The 15,745-nt window shown below is 34.4% G+C and overlaps 1 protein-coding gene across 3 annotated transcripts in view; it reads right to left on the reverse strand.

The window, feature by feature from the left end:
• The window catches only part of Not1 (CCR4-NOT transcription complex subunit 1), a 568,860-nt gene that overhangs the window by 388,940 nt on the left and 164,175 nt on the right, over positions 1-15,745 (reverse strand). For all 3 annotated transcript variants that reach the window (XM_090401629.1, XM_090401630.1, XM_090401628.1), the window contains exons 17-19: positions 10,067-10,328; positions 9,889-9,984; positions 2,054-2,229 (exon numbers count right to left, since the gene is read on the reverse strand). In XM_090401629.1, the coding sequence (XP_090257755.1) occupies positions 2,054-2,229; positions 9,889-9,984; positions 10,067-10,328 (534 nt within the window). The remainder of the gene's footprint in view (positions 1-2,053; positions 2,230-9,888; positions 9,985-10,066; positions 10,329-15,745) is intronic.

The following is a 15,745-nucleotide window of genomic DNA, read 5'->3' on the forward strand; positions in this document are numbered from 1 at the left end:
ATACAAACTCAGACTGCAAGACTAAATAAGGAATGGCAATGTAAGAAAAGAAACAAGTGTTGGATAAAGCAGAAGAAACTTTAAAACTGATATGGAGGTGGGTAGGACATATTGCATGGATGAAAAGTGATAGATGGATAATCACCCAGTAGCATCCATATAAAGGGAAACGAATGCCAGGACAACCAAAGAGAAGATGGAAGGATGACCTAGTGGAGAGGCTAGCATACGGAAGCCTTCATAGAAAGATGAAAACAAATGGGAGAGAGCCTATAATAACTGGTTATAAAAAGGGCTTAGAAGTTAGAGGTTAAGTTACATATAAGATAACCGGGGATACAAATCTGTGTGCAAGGTTAATTAGGAGTTTAGTTTCAAGTGTTTTCTTTTTATTTTAATTTAGAGTTTAACCACTTGGAAGGTGTGAGGGAAGTAAGTAAAAATATACCCCCCCACACCACTATACCACATTAAGACTATTGCATAAACTGGAGAATATGGGATTGGAACATAAGCTAAAGGCTTAGACAAGTGAGTAGCTAAAGGAAAGGTATCTGAAAGTGGTATATGGGCAGTGTGAACCTATCAGATTTAAGGTGACAATGATGTGCCTCAGGGATCACACCTGGGCTACTGTTGTTCAATCGCTACATTAATGATATTGGAAAGGACCCATCAGATGTTCAACAGTTTGCTGATGATGCAAGTGACATTCAGTGTAAAACTGAATATCAGTATATTAGTAAGTGCAAAGCAATGCACTTTGATGTGATGAGATTTCCAACTGCATATTATACTGGTGGGATTATGCCTAAAGAAACTGATTAGGCTAGAGATCTTGGAGTTATGGTAGATAGGAAGCTGAAGTTCAAAGGTCACATAGTTAAAACTGCAAATACAACTCAGAGTAAAATTGTGATGCTGAAAGGAACACAGATATGTGAGAATAAGGAAGTCATTTTGCCTTTCATAAGGCCTTAATACAACCAAATTTTGGACTACTGTATACAGATTAGGTTTCAAGAGAATAAAGAAGCTATAAAAAGGATGCAAAAAAGAGTTACAAAGATGATATCAAGTTTATGGATTGTAGATTATGAAACCAGATTGAGTATGTGGACTGCAGACGGTGGTAAGCAGGAAAAAGAGAGGTGATATGGTAGAGGTTTATAACCTTCTGAGAGGATGTTACAGGATATCAGTTGGTTTAATTTTTCATTATATGGATGATGGAAGAGGACAAAGGGACATCTGTAAGGTTAAGAAAGGGATGAAAGCTGGATTTTTCTCTCATAGAGAAGTGAATGAGTGGAAAAGTTTACATGATGAAGTGGTGAGTGCTTCTAGTGTGAATGAGTTTTACAGAAGCTATGACAACTGGTGTGAGTCATGTATGGCCTCCCTCATTGAGTACTTGACTACCTGGTGGTCTCTGATGATGATAATACTAATATTCTTCTCAAAATTTCCTCATTTATCTGCACTAAACTGTATATAATTTCTTTACCCAGGCTGCTTCTTTTACTTAAGAAGTATGATGTGAAGTTGATTTTCTCTTCTTGAGGGCAGTTTTACATTCTTCTTTACTTAAGTATCTCAATATTTACTTCCAGTTTTACTAAAGTTCGATTTTGTTTTCAAATTCATTTCTATATCTGAGCAATTTTTTTTTATTATAATTTAAAAAAAATTGAAGTACACTGCAAAAACAGACGTTTTAAATAAAGATTCATCTTCAAGAATTATGAGGCTTACATAGCAAAATTCACTTATTAATCAATCATAAAATAAAATATTAATGTATATATTATTTTATACCTAATTTTTTATTCTTTGTGCTTGGAGCTGACAACCATTATTAAATGATAATGAATGTCCTGTTTAAATGCTGCATATCAGATGCACAATTTAACATCATCAGTTATTAGTCAATACAACTGTAATTTCAATTTTATTATGTGGACAAACATAATAAAATAAAGTAGCCAAAAGAAAACTGAATGGTAAATTACACTTACAAAAATAATTTATGAACTATAAAAATAAAGCTCACCCTTTCTCTTTTAACTGGAGAATCTCGAAATCTCTTCAACATGTCAAGTACTTCATCAATGGAAAGAGTTGGATGAGGAGGATGATTGTATATGCGCTGAAAATAACTATTAGCTTCATCTTCTATTTCTTTGGATACGGGCTGATTCATATCAGGAAAAATGCCTGACATATCACCTGGAGATATTCATTATAAATTAGACTCTCTCTCTCTCTCTCTCTCTCTGTGTAGTGAAATAATTGAAAACCTGCTCTCACTACAGCAAACTCATAGGGAACATTGAAATAGTTTGTTATGGTAACTTCCCTGTGGAATAATGTTGTGCCTACTAGACTTGGTTGGGAATTTTTGCAAATATGTTACAGGGAGTGGTTATAATAGTATTTGCTATAGTGAGAGTGAAATGTAATCAGAGAACTATAAAGTTATTTAAATTGCATGCATTACTCCCAAATATTTTTAAATAATCATCATACATAAATTAGTTAAATATAATACCAATTCAATTATTAACTGCAATAGCAAGGGGGGTGGTAATACAACAAACAGAACACTGATTATTAAATACATAGCAGAAAACCACTTGTGTTATCCCCAACCCCCAAAGAATTTTCTGGGAAAAAAAAACAACTTTAGTTTCTTTGCTTTTTTTAATGCAACTATGAGAGGGAAAAAAAAAACCCATTTAAAATGCATACAAAGAATAGAACGAGACTTGCTGGTTTGTAGTAAGCAGAGCTTGAGCAGTTTTTTTCCAAAAAATAGCTTTTCTTTCTTAGTTTGCTTATTCTAGGAACCACTAGCTTGTTTTTGTTCTGTAGAAAGAAAGTCAAACTTCATACCATCATCCTTTTCATAAGTTTGGCACAATCAAAACTTGGGTTCATCATATTCATATATTATGCTCTACTAAAGCCCTTTTATAATTGGAATTGCTTATATATTAAATCCACATTCCTCTCAAATGGCTATTACTGATTACATTTTGAACAACAACTGTGGTGTTCACTCTTGTTCTCAAGAACATTTCAGATTTTCCATTCTATACATTAAAGGTTAAATGAAAAATCACATACTACAAAACCTGCAAGTCCCCTTCTATTTGGTTTGCAAATAAGTGATGATCCTGTACTATTTGAAAGATCTACTCATTTCCTCCATCATATCCAGAAGTTTATAGGGTCTGCTACACACTTTCCCTTTGGAAAATAATCTTGCTACATACCCCTCACTGCTATAATAATTATTATTATTTTAATCTTTTTATTTTTGGCATACAAAACCTAAATATAGTCAAAACTGGTTTGGGTGGTGGGCTTCCCATAATGCAATGCATGATGGGATACTAAGGCAACTGATGTGAAGTCAAAACTTTTTCCATTTGGTTGTAAATTAAATTAAAGATGCCATGAAATTATATTTATATAATTTATAATATATATATATAATTTATTTTTAAATAAATAAAATAACTCAGCTAATGACTTTTATTTGCTTATAAGGAATAGGCAAGGTCTTTTTCAACCCTATCTAGCTTTTGGAGACTGAGTGGGCAGTTCAAACTCTGCTGGTAGCCAATCAGAGATAGGAGGCCATGACTATCACTAATTATAGGTCGCAACCAATGAAGAGACAGGCAAACAAGTGCTGCCATCTCTTGGTACCTAACAGGATGTGTTAATGTCTGAAATAATGTGGGTTCTATGGTCAATTTTCTTGAGTTTAAGGAAAGAAGAAAAAAAAAGTTTTCAGGAGAAAAAACTTTCTTGCCCATGCCAGAGATTGACTAACCTGTGAACCGGGTGAAAAAAGGCAGAGAAAAAATTCCTCCATTTGGCAACTAGACTTGAACTTAAGTCCATCTTCAAGCAGCTTAGTACTGAGGGTGCAAGCACCACTTTCACTGAGCTGCTTCTTCTTTTCAGCCATTGTCTGTCCACTAATGGACGAAGGCCTCCTCCAGTTCTTTCCACCTTTCTCTGTTCTTGGCAATGGTTGACCAATTTTCCCCAACAAAATTTGACAATTCACCATTTCACCTTCTTTTAGGATATCCTCAGCCTTGTTTCCCTTCTTTTGGAATCCGGTTCATTAGTGTGGTGGTCCAACGCTCATCTCTTCTGTGTCTGGCCCATTTCCATTTTAGTCGCTTATGGTGAAGAATGTCAGTGATATGAGTCTATCTTCTTATCCGGGTGTTTCGCTTCTTATCTTTTAATGTAATGCCTAGCATCAACCTCTCCATTTTTCTTTGAGTTGTGACTAGTTTATTTGCCAGTACTTTTGTTAGAGAGCAAATTTCACAACCATATGTAATGACTGGAAGTATACACTGGTTTAGTCTTCCTTTTTAAATAGAGTGCGATAGCATTGTTTTTGAAAAATGCTTTTCAATTTTCTGCATGCATTCCAGGCAAGTTGAACTCTTCTATTTATTTCCTTTTGGAGTCCACATTTTAGATCAATGAGATGACCTACGTATATGAAGAGACTCTTTCCAAGAAATTGTTTTCCATTATGTTTTTTGGTGTAGCAAAATGATTAAACATGATTTTAGTTTTTTTTTTTTTTTTTGTTTATTTTTAGACTGACATTTCTGCTTTCTTGATATAGGTGTCAAAAAATGATTAAACATGATTTTATTTATTTTTTCTTTATTTTTAGACCGACTTTTCTGCTTTCGTGATATAGGTCTTCTGCTATTATTGTATTAAGGTCTTCTGAAGTTTTTGCAAAAATTATTTTGCAAACACTCCAGCATATCTTAGGTGTGTTAAGTTTCTGTTATTAATTTTTATACCAAGGTTAGTCCAGTTTATATTATTAAATATTTCTTCAAGGACTGCTGTAAAGATTTTGGTGATAGAGAGTCTCCTTGTCAGACACCTTTACCAATTGATATTTTATTGCTATTCATGTGAAGTTGGATTGTTGCTGTTGCAGTGCGGTATATTTCCTGGAAAAGGTCATTATATTCTCCAGGAACTCCCTGATTCTGGAGTGCTTTGATTATTGCATTAGTTTTGATGGAATCAAATGCTTTTTCATAATCAATAAAGGCTAAACAGAGAGGCAATTGGTTTTCTTCTGTTTTTCTATTATTTGTTATACTGCATGAATATGATAAATTGTGTTCAATTCTTTACGGAATCCTACTTGTTCTACTGGTTGATTTGAGTCTAGAAGAGGGATTAACCTGTTTGTTATTACTTTTGTGAGAATTTTGTACAGATTAGAGAGAATACTAATTGGTCTATAGTTCTTTACTACTTCTTTGTCTTTTTTATAAATAACAGTATCAGAGTAGCATTTTTCCAGTTTTCTGGTATCTACCTCTAGGCATAGATTTAGTAAGTTTGCAACATGGTGAATTATGTTGTTTCCTCCCCCATTAAATTAATTCTATGTGAATTAGGTCTTCACCAGTAAATTTTCCATTTTTCATTTGTTTTAAATGCTTGTTTTATTTCATCTGAAGTGAATGGGGGGGATGAATTCCATATGCACCAGGGAAGAGTTCATCATCATCTAATTCCTGCAATGTATATCCTCAAGGGGTGTACAAGATAATGATAGTATGACATGAAAATTTTACATCATTACTAACTTCCTAGCTACAATTTTTCTCCAACTCAGTCTGTTACTTGTCAAGACTCGAACATTATCAGATCTTATATTTCTATCATCTAAGGCATTTTGTACAGTATCAATCCACCTATATCTTGGTCTTGCTCTGGGTCATTTTCCTGCCAACCTGGCAGAGAATACTTGTTTTGTTAATCTTTCCTAGCCCATTCTATTCAAGTGACCATACCACGTGAGATTAGCTCTGCTAACACATTCCTGGATGCTGACAATGTCAAGTACTTTCCTAATATCCTTGTTTTTAATATAATATTGCCATTGATGTCATCTGATCACACCTCTAATCTTTCTCAGGACTCTCATATCTGCGGTCTCTAGTCTTTGGTCAAGTGTTTTACTTATGATCCAGTTCTCAGATTCATAAGTTAAAATTGGTTTGTACAGCTTGTATACAGCTAATTTAGTGTTCCGACTAATTTCTCTGTTATTCCATATGATTTTATTCAATCAACTTCCTACCATACCAGCTTTGTTGATTCTGTTGTCAATTTCCATATTTAATTTACCATCTTCACCAAAAATTGTGCCTAAGTAACTGAAATGTTTTACTTGTTCCACAGGTTCTCCGTTCACAATGCAGTTGACATTTTCAATGATCCTGCTTATTTTCATTGTCTTTGTCTTTTTATTGCTGACCTTCATACCATATCTATTACAACAGTTATTCAATTTAGTCAGAGAATCTTGCAGACTTGTAGTGGATTTATTTCGAAGCAAACATTGTTGGCATAAAACAAAGAGCTGACATTAACATCTCCAATTTTGATATCATGTTTAATACCACTTTCCTTCATAATATGATCCATATATATAATGAATAACAGAGGGGATAATGTACATCCTCATCTCACACCAGATTTAACATTAAACCATCTTCCTGTACTTCATTCAATTCTAACTGCTGACTTACAACTCAAATAAAGACTAAGTATTGTTTGATATAATGCCCCATTGACACCATATAACTGTAGCGTATTGAATATCTTCTCTCTTGGCACCTTGTCATATGCCTTTTCCAGATCTATAAAACTTAAATACAGATCTTTGTTATATTCCCATGCTTTCTCAACTATTTGTCGTAAAGTGAAGATCTGATCCTGACAGCCTCTATTTGGCCGAATCTAGCTTGTTCTCCACCAAGCTTTTCTTCCACAATTCTTCAACTGTTTCTCAAGTATACTTGCATAAATCTTATCAAGAACACTCATTAGGGAAAACCTCTGTAATTCTCACATTCAGTTTTATTTCCCTTTTTATATATGGGTACTATGAGAGCTCTACTCCAATCATCGGGACTTCCTCCTTCTGTCCAGGCTTTCTGAACTATGCAGTGCAGCCACTGTAAGACTTTTATACCACCATACTTCAGCATTTCTGGTCGAATATCATCTACTCCTGCTGCCTTTCCACATTTCAAGCCTTTGATGGCTTTTTCTACTTCAAGTATGGATATGTATTCCTGACTGTATGTTGAGTGTTTTTTTATCACTGTGCTATCACTGCTTGTTTCATTCAGCAATTTTTCGAAATAATTACTCCATACTTCAAGGATATCTTTTTCTTCTACTTTCATGTCACGTTTATCATCTCTAACTCCTTTTACAGAACTCTTTCCTCCATTTCTAGGCTTTTTCAACAACCTCCAGAATATCTTACCACCTTCTTGATATTTATTTTCTATGTTCTTCCCAGTCCTCCCATGACTTCTGTTTAACTAGTTTTACACAGTGTTTAGCTTACTTACATTTGTCTCTGTATTCTCTAAGAGCACAAGCTGACTTATTTGTAAGGAATTTTTGATATGCTTTCTTCTTTTCCTTCACTGCCTCTTTAACTTCCTGTGTCCACCATGGATTTCTGAATTTTCTATCCTTGCAGACAACCTCACCATATGCCTCTCTGGCTGAATCAATCAGTTTTCTTCAAGGCTTGCCACTGAATCTCCAAGGTTTGGTTGCTGTTCTCAAACTCTTTCATTTTTTCTTCAATATCTACAGTTCACATCTGAGAGATGCTCAACTTTTATTCGCTTTAAAACCTTCATACATATTATTCTTTTCAATACGAAATTCAATGTTATCCTGCTCAAGACTAAGTAGTGATCACTTCCAATTTCATATCCTCTGTTGTCCTGCACCAGGGAGAAAACATCACTATCAACAATAACATTGTCAATGAGACTTCTTATTCCTTGCCTCTTTTCTCCATGTGAATTTGTGCATATTTTTATGTTGGAACATGGTGTTAGTAATAACCAGTCCATGTCCTGAGCAGAAATCCAACAGGTATATGCCATTATTATTAGCTTTGCTCTTTTCTCCAAATTTTCCCAAAATATTTTTGTATGTCTGACAATCATTTCCTACTCTGCTATTTAGATCCCCAACAAGGACCAACTTTTCCTTTTTCATTGTGTCAGTTGCTTTCTCTAAAGCATCAAAAAATTCCTCCACTTCTACCTTAGTAGAACCTTCTGTGGGACCATAGGCATAAATAAGTCTCATTGTCCAGTTCCCCATTCTGATATTTGTCCACATCACTCTACTAGAGACTGCCTGCCATTCAAGAAGATTAGCCTTGTATTTTGTGTTGAATAATATGGCTACTCCTTCTTTTCCTTGATTGTTATTGCCTGAATATAACATTTTGTATTTATTACTCAGAAAGATATCACCAGTTTTTGTCTTTTTTATTTCAGTCACCCCTATTATGTCGATCTGGTACTTATCTAATTCTTCAGCTAGCTCCATTTCTTTGCTATTCAGGCTTCTTATGTTGATAGTACCGATCTTTTACTCTGGTGATGTTGAGTTGGGGTGTACTTTCAGATTTGTTCCAGTAGCTGACTTTTCGCTGTTCACCCTAATTACCTGGCAAAAACAAGGGCTTCTGACTTAATGTCCAATCCTCATCTTCTTATGGTGCATCCTGTTGGGTATCTACCTGGATACTGAACAAAACGAGGACAGGCTGACAATTTGGAATTTAGCTGACCAAATTATATTCTTATCAACTTAAACCACAATGTAAAATTATGGTATAACATGACAGAATTTCATGCTGGTGGGATGTCGCCTGGTTAAACAAGCCCCCCCCCATTGTTTTTTTCATCAGGGAACCCGGATGAACAGCAAAAAGTCAACTACTGGATCAAATCCCAGAACATGTCCTCACTCAACATTAACAGCGTTCAAGACCCAGTACTCTCAACATAGAAGCATCAATAGAAAGATAATGGAACTAGCAAAAGAATTGGATAAGTACCAGATTGACATAAATGGCATGACTAAAACAAAGACAAAAACAGGTGAGATCTTTCTAAGCAACAAATACAAAATATTACATTCAGGCAATAGCAATCAGTGAAAACAAGGAGAAGCTATAGTATTCAACACTAAATATGAGGCTAATCTTGAATGGTATGCAATACCAAGTAGAGTGATGTGGGCAATTATCAGAATGGGGAACTGGTCAATTGGCGTTATTTATGGCTATGGTTCCAGAGAAGGTTCTATTAAGTAGAAGTGGAGGGATTTTTGAGGCTTTAGAGAAAGCAACTGACACTATGAAAAAGGAAAAGTTGGTCCTTATTGGGGATCTAAATAGCAGAGTAGGAAATGATGGTCCAGACATACAGAAATATTTTGGAAAAATTGGAAGAAAAGAGCAAACCTAATAATAATGCAAATACCTGTTGGATTTCTACTCAGGACATGGACTGGTTATTACTAACACAATGTTCCAACATAAAAATGTGCACAAATTCACATGGAGAGAAGAGGCAAGGAATAAGAAAAGTCTCATTGACTATGTTATTGTTGATAGTGATGTTTTCTCACTAATGCAGGACACTAGAGTGTAGAGAGGATTTGAAATTGGAAGTGATCACCATTTAGTCTTGAGAGGGTTAAAACTGAATTTAGATAATTTCTGTGTGTTTTGTTGAGTGTCTTTCAAGTACTTAAAGATATTAGCTAATTTGATATAATGAAATGATTGCAATTAAATATTTAATGATTAAATAACTTCATTCATTATGCCAGAAAACATCGACATTAATGTGATTAATAGCTATAGAAATTTAACCCAGAAACACAGAACCACAATTTTTGAAATATAAAATAATTACGTTATATCTCTGCATAATAAAAAATATTTTACTGATAACAATAGCAGTTTAAGGTCTTTACCTTGTCTTAGCCGATCTACACTCTGTGGACCACCTAACATACTTTTGGATGATGCAGAGGTGATGCTTGGTGACATCACAGTACTGGTATTTAAACCTTTAAAGATTAAAAGCAAAAATTAGAGACTTTTAGAGCAAAATTACTATTTACATTAAAAGGAGAAACAAATTTTACTCACTTAGCTGGGTTCCAAACTGTCCAGGAAGCTGTGATGAAAGAGGAGGCATAATATTTGAAAATGGGTTCTGAGAAACTGATGATACTGCTGGAGTTGTTGGTGCTGGGGTGGAAAGCAATTTTGAAGGTGAGCCAGATGTGGGATTAGGAAATGAACTTAGACTTCCAGACAGAGGAAACACGGAAGATCCAGAATTGGAATTATTTCCTCCTGATCCAAGTGTGAGAGTAGCCATAGAAGATAAACCACTTAAGGCTTCTAACTAAAGAATTGAAAGGGAGAAAAAAAAATGACAATAGGAAAATAGTATTATTAAAAGTTTTTTTTTTTTTTTAAATGAAGGCAACCTATATCCTTATTACCTTACTATACCCTCCCCCCTCAAACATACATCTCAAGAAAACGACTGGATAAGCAATGACAAATAAGCAACAATTCAACAGTTTTTAGAAATAACTCATGTATATATATATATCTCATATAAAGCTATGCTGCCAAAGCAATAATACACAAACAACTAGCCTGATTTATTCTTTGCAAATTTATTGTTGAGTCACTAACTATACTGATAAAATTTCTATTTCTAGTAACTTTCATAATTGTAATATTATATCTATTTAGATAATGAACATGTAGAAAAGTTTATACATTGATGGTAACATTCATGTGAACTTTTTAACAAGGTAAAATGTGAGAGTAAAGCAAAATAAACTTAAAGAATTTATTAAATCTGGTCTTATTCGTTGCATTCAAATCAGCATTCTTAAAGAATAATGTACTTGTTAAAAACATATAAGTACAATCAATAAATATGAAGTGGCATTATTTAAATTTTAACAGATAATGCAAGACCTTAATCTCAACATGCATCCTATGAGGACAGAAATAAAGAAATTTGGCTGAAGTCTTAGTCTCTCATATTTGATAGCAATGTATTCATATGGGGCATTTAAGGGCAGACCTAGTCATATAGCCTTTTACAAAATGCAAAGAACTAACCAACGATTCCAACCTAATGTCCAATCCTCAAGTTCTTGAGTATAGGTAGCTTGGTTAATGAATTAATGGAGGAGGATGAGCTTTGAAGTTCAGCTGACCAAAGTGTATTCTGCATTGGCATGAATCAAAAGAAAATAATAGTACAAGATGGAACAACATGACTACTGATATGTTACCCAGTTAAATAAGGTCAGCTGTTTTCGACAGAAAATGAGGGTGAACAGTAAAAACTCAGCCATTGGAACACACAAACAGCTGACATTAGCATAATTACAGTCAGGCACCATCAAGAAGTACCAACAGAAAAAAAACAGGAACTGAAAGAAGAATTACATATGCACCATGTCGACATAAGGTGTCACTAAAAGACCAAAAATGAGCGAGATTCTTTTAAATAACAACTACAAGATGTATTCAGGCAAAAATAATAATGGAAAGGAATGAATAGGTATGTAGTTCAATACTAAACATGAAAATAATATTCAGGAAAAGCAGGCAATTTTAAGCAGTAATGTGGGCAGACAACAAAATGGAGAGTTGGACAATGATTTGTGTCTATGATTCCTCATCGATTCTACTAAGGAAGAGGTGGAGGAATTTTTTGCGTCATTTTAAACACAATTGAAAAAAGTTGGTCCTTTCTGGAGATCTAAACAACAGAATAAGAAATGAATACTAGATATATAGAAATGTTTTGCAAAAATTTGGAGAAAAAAGGAACGTTAATAATAGTAAGTACCCATTAGATTTTTGTCCAGGACATGAAATACTCATTACAAATACCATGTCATAAAGATTTGCACAGTCACGTGAAGGGAAGACACAAAAAATAAGAAAAGTATATATATATTGAATATATATACTTTTATATATTGAGTATATATAAATATACTGAAAAGAAAAATATCTCAGAACATTTTAAAAAGAATAAAATTGGAGCAGCTTTCAGAGTAAAACAGACTCAAACATACAAATATCACTCAAGAAAAAATTAAAGAGTTTGAAAACAATAATAAAACAATGATAAACAACAATGAACTAATATCCTTCATATTAATAACAATAACCAAACCTTAGAGAATGAGTTACAACTCTGAAGAAAACATAGATTCAGTGAGGAAAATGTGTAGTGAAGTAGTCTACAAGGACAGAAACAAATTAGAACTCGCTGGTGGACTCAGGAAGTTAAAAAGCCAGTTATAGAAAAGAAAGCCCAGTAAGTAAGTAAATAGCATGTAGTGTGAAAAAAATACAGTGAAAATGTAATAAAGCAAAACAATGTGTAAAAATATCTAAACATTATGGAAAGACTATGGTAAGAATATAGACGATAAAAAGACATCCTAGTTGGCTGAATGGTTAGCATACCTGCTTTTCAAGGGTGCAGGTTCGAACCTCACTTTAAGCATGGATGTTTGTGATCATCTTTAGGTGGGAGATAAATTTCATTACATGGTATAAAAACACCACCTTGCTTACTAAAGGCCCCTGAAATGAGTGCTTCGGGCCTTTAGTAAGTGGATTCTTGTAAAAGCTCAGTGTTTGGTCTCAAGAACAGAGTTTCCAGACAATGTAAAAAATAAATAAACAAACAAAAATATATATAAAATTAATAATAAAAAAAAATCTTAGCCTACCCATAGTATGAATGTACTATAGATTTATCAAAAAACCATCTGTGGGAGGGAGCCACATAAATAAAAATCACAAAGGCGAAAAATTTTCTGGAGGCTATTGAAAAATCTTAGGAACAGAGAAAAAAAGTATTGTAAATCTAGGATGATAAGGCGACATAAAAAGTGAAGATAAAGATATTCAAGATGTCTGGAGTAATTCTTTGAAAGATTGATAATTATGAGAATGGGCAGAACAATGGTAGAAAGTTTTCAAGAGGAAAGCAGTTAGAAGTACATATCAATACTAGAGGTAGAAAATGCTGATTTTTTATATAATGGTTTTAATTCATAACAAAAGACAATAAAAGAAAATAAACACCATAGGTAGAAATATGGAACATAGCCAAAGAAAAATAAAAAACTAAAAGTTCCCAAAAATTAACCACAGAGCTCATGAGAATACAAATAAGGATAGATCTTTAATACACCCCCTTTTTTTTTTTTTTTATCTAGGGGTGCTTAAGGAGAGGAGACTTCCATATAGCCATTAAAGCAATGCAAAGAACCGACCAGGGCTTCTCATCCAATGTCCAATCCTCACCTTCTCGTGGTGCACCCTGATGGGTATCTACCTGGATACTGAACGAACGAGGATGGGTTAGCAATTTGGGATTTAGCAGACCAAATCGTATTCTTATTGGCTTAAACCAAAATACAAAATGATGGTACAACATGACAAAATTTTATGCTGGTTGGGGAGTTGCCCGGATTAAACAAGGCCACCGTTGTTTTCAGGAACCAGGGCGAACAGCGAAAAGTCAGCTACTGGAAAATCTGAAAACACACCCCAACTCAACATCACCAGAGTTAAAGATCAGTATTATCAACATAAGAAGCCTGAATGGCAAAGAAATGGAGCTAGCTGAGGAATTAGATGTACCAGATCGACATAATCGGGGTGACTGCAACAACAAAAAAAAAAAAAGACAAAAACTAGCGAGATCTTTCTGAGCAAAAAATACAAAATGTTATATTCAGGCAATGACAATCAAGGAAAAGAAGGAGTAGCCACAGTATTCAACACAAAATACGAGGCTAATCTTCTTGAATGGCAAGCAGTCTCAAGTAGAGTGATGTGGGCTAATATCAGAATGGGGAATTGGAGAATGAGACTTATTTGTGCCTATGGTTCGAGAAAGTTCTGCTAAGGTAGAGGTTGAGGAATTTTTTGATGCTTTAGAGAAAGCAACTGACACAATGAAAAAGGAAAAGTTGGTCCTTGTTGGGGATCTAAATAGCAGAGTAGGAAATGGTTGTCAGACATACAAAAATATTTTGGGAAAATTTGGAGAAAAGAGCAAAGCTAATAATAATGGCAAATACCTGTTGGATTCCTGCTCAGGACATGGACTGGTTATTACTAACACCATGTTCCAACATAAAAATATGCACAAATTCACATGGAGAGAAGAGGCAAGGAATAAGAAAAGTCTCATTGACTATGTTATTGTTGATAGTGATGTTTTCTCCCTGGTGCAGGACACCAGAGTGTACAGAGGATTTGAAATTGGAAGTGATCACTATTTAGTCTTAAGCATGATAAAATTGAATTTCATATTGAAAACAATAACATGTAAGAAAATTTTAAAGTGAATAAAAGTTGAGCAGCTCTCAGATGTGAACTGTAGACTAAAATACACAAAGTTTATTGAAGAAAAAATGAAAGAGTTTGAGAACAGCAACTAAACCTTGGAGATTCGGTGGCAAGTCTTGAAGTGTCTGCAAGAATAGAAAAATCAGAACTCCATGGTGACACAGGAAGTTAAAGAGGCAGTGAAGGAAAAGAAGAAAGCATATCAAAAGTTCCTGGCAAATAAGTCAGCTTGTGCTTTTAGAGAATAGAGAGACAAATGTAAGAAAGCTAAATAAGTCATGGGAGGACTATGGAAAGAACACAGAAAATAAATATCAAGAAGGTGGCAAAATATTCTGGAGGTTGTTGAAGAAGCTTAGAAATGGAAGAAAGAGTGCTGTAAAAGGAGTTAGAGATGATAAAGGTGACATGAAAATGGAAGAAAAGATATCCTTGAAGTATGGAATAATTACTTCGAAAAATTGCTAAATGAAACAAGCAGTGATGACAGCACAGTGGTAAAAAAACACTTGACAGGCATACAGTGAGGAATACATATCCATACTTGAAGTAGAAAAAGCCATCAAAGGCTCGAAATGTGGAAAGGCAGCAGGAGTAGATGATATTCGACCAGAAATGCTGAAGTATGGTGGTATAAAAGTCTTACAGTGGCTGCAATGCATGGTTCAGAATGCCTGGACAGAGGGATGAATTCCCGATGATTGGAGCAGAACTCTCACAGTATCCATATATAAAAGGGAAATAAAACTGAATGTGAGAATTACAGAGGTTTTTCCCTACTGAGTGTTCCTGATAAGATTTATGCAAGTATACTTGAGAAACAGTTGAAGAAATCAATTGAATAAATTCATATGGAATAAGAGAGAAATTAGTTGGAACACTAGATTAGCGGTATACAAGACAGTGTTCAAACCAGTTTTAACTTATGGATCTGAGAGCTGGGTAAGAAGTAAAACTCTTGACCAAAAACTAGAGACCGCAGATATGAGAGTCCTGAGAAAGATTATAGGCATGAACAGATAGCATCAATGTCAATATCATATTAAAAACGAGGATATTAAGAAAGAACTCGACATTGTCAGCATCCAGGAATGGGTTAGCAGAGCTAATCTCAGGTGGTATGGTCACTTAAATAGAATGGGCAAGGAAAGATTAGCAAAACAAGTGTTCTCTGCCAGGTTGGCAGGAAAACACAGAGGAAGACCAAGATATAGGTGGATTGATACAGTAAAACGTGCCTTAGAAGATAGAAATATAATATCTGACATTGTTGGAGTCTCGAAAGGTAACAGATTGATTTGAAGGAAAATTGTAGATAGGAAGTTAGTAATGATGTAAATTTTTCATGTAGTACTATCATATCCTGTATACCCCTTGAGGGTACATGGCAGGAATATGATGATGATGTTT

The sequence above is a fragment of the Typopeltis vanoorti genome, chromosome 12, assembly GCF_054136105.1.
Source record: "Typopeltis vanoorti isolate ZY-2024b chromosome 12, IOZ_Tvanoo_1.0, whole genome shotgun sequence".
Classification (NCBI taxonomy): Eukaryota; Metazoa; Arthropoda; class Arachnida; order Uropygi; family Thelyphonidae; genus Typopeltis; species Typopeltis vanoorti.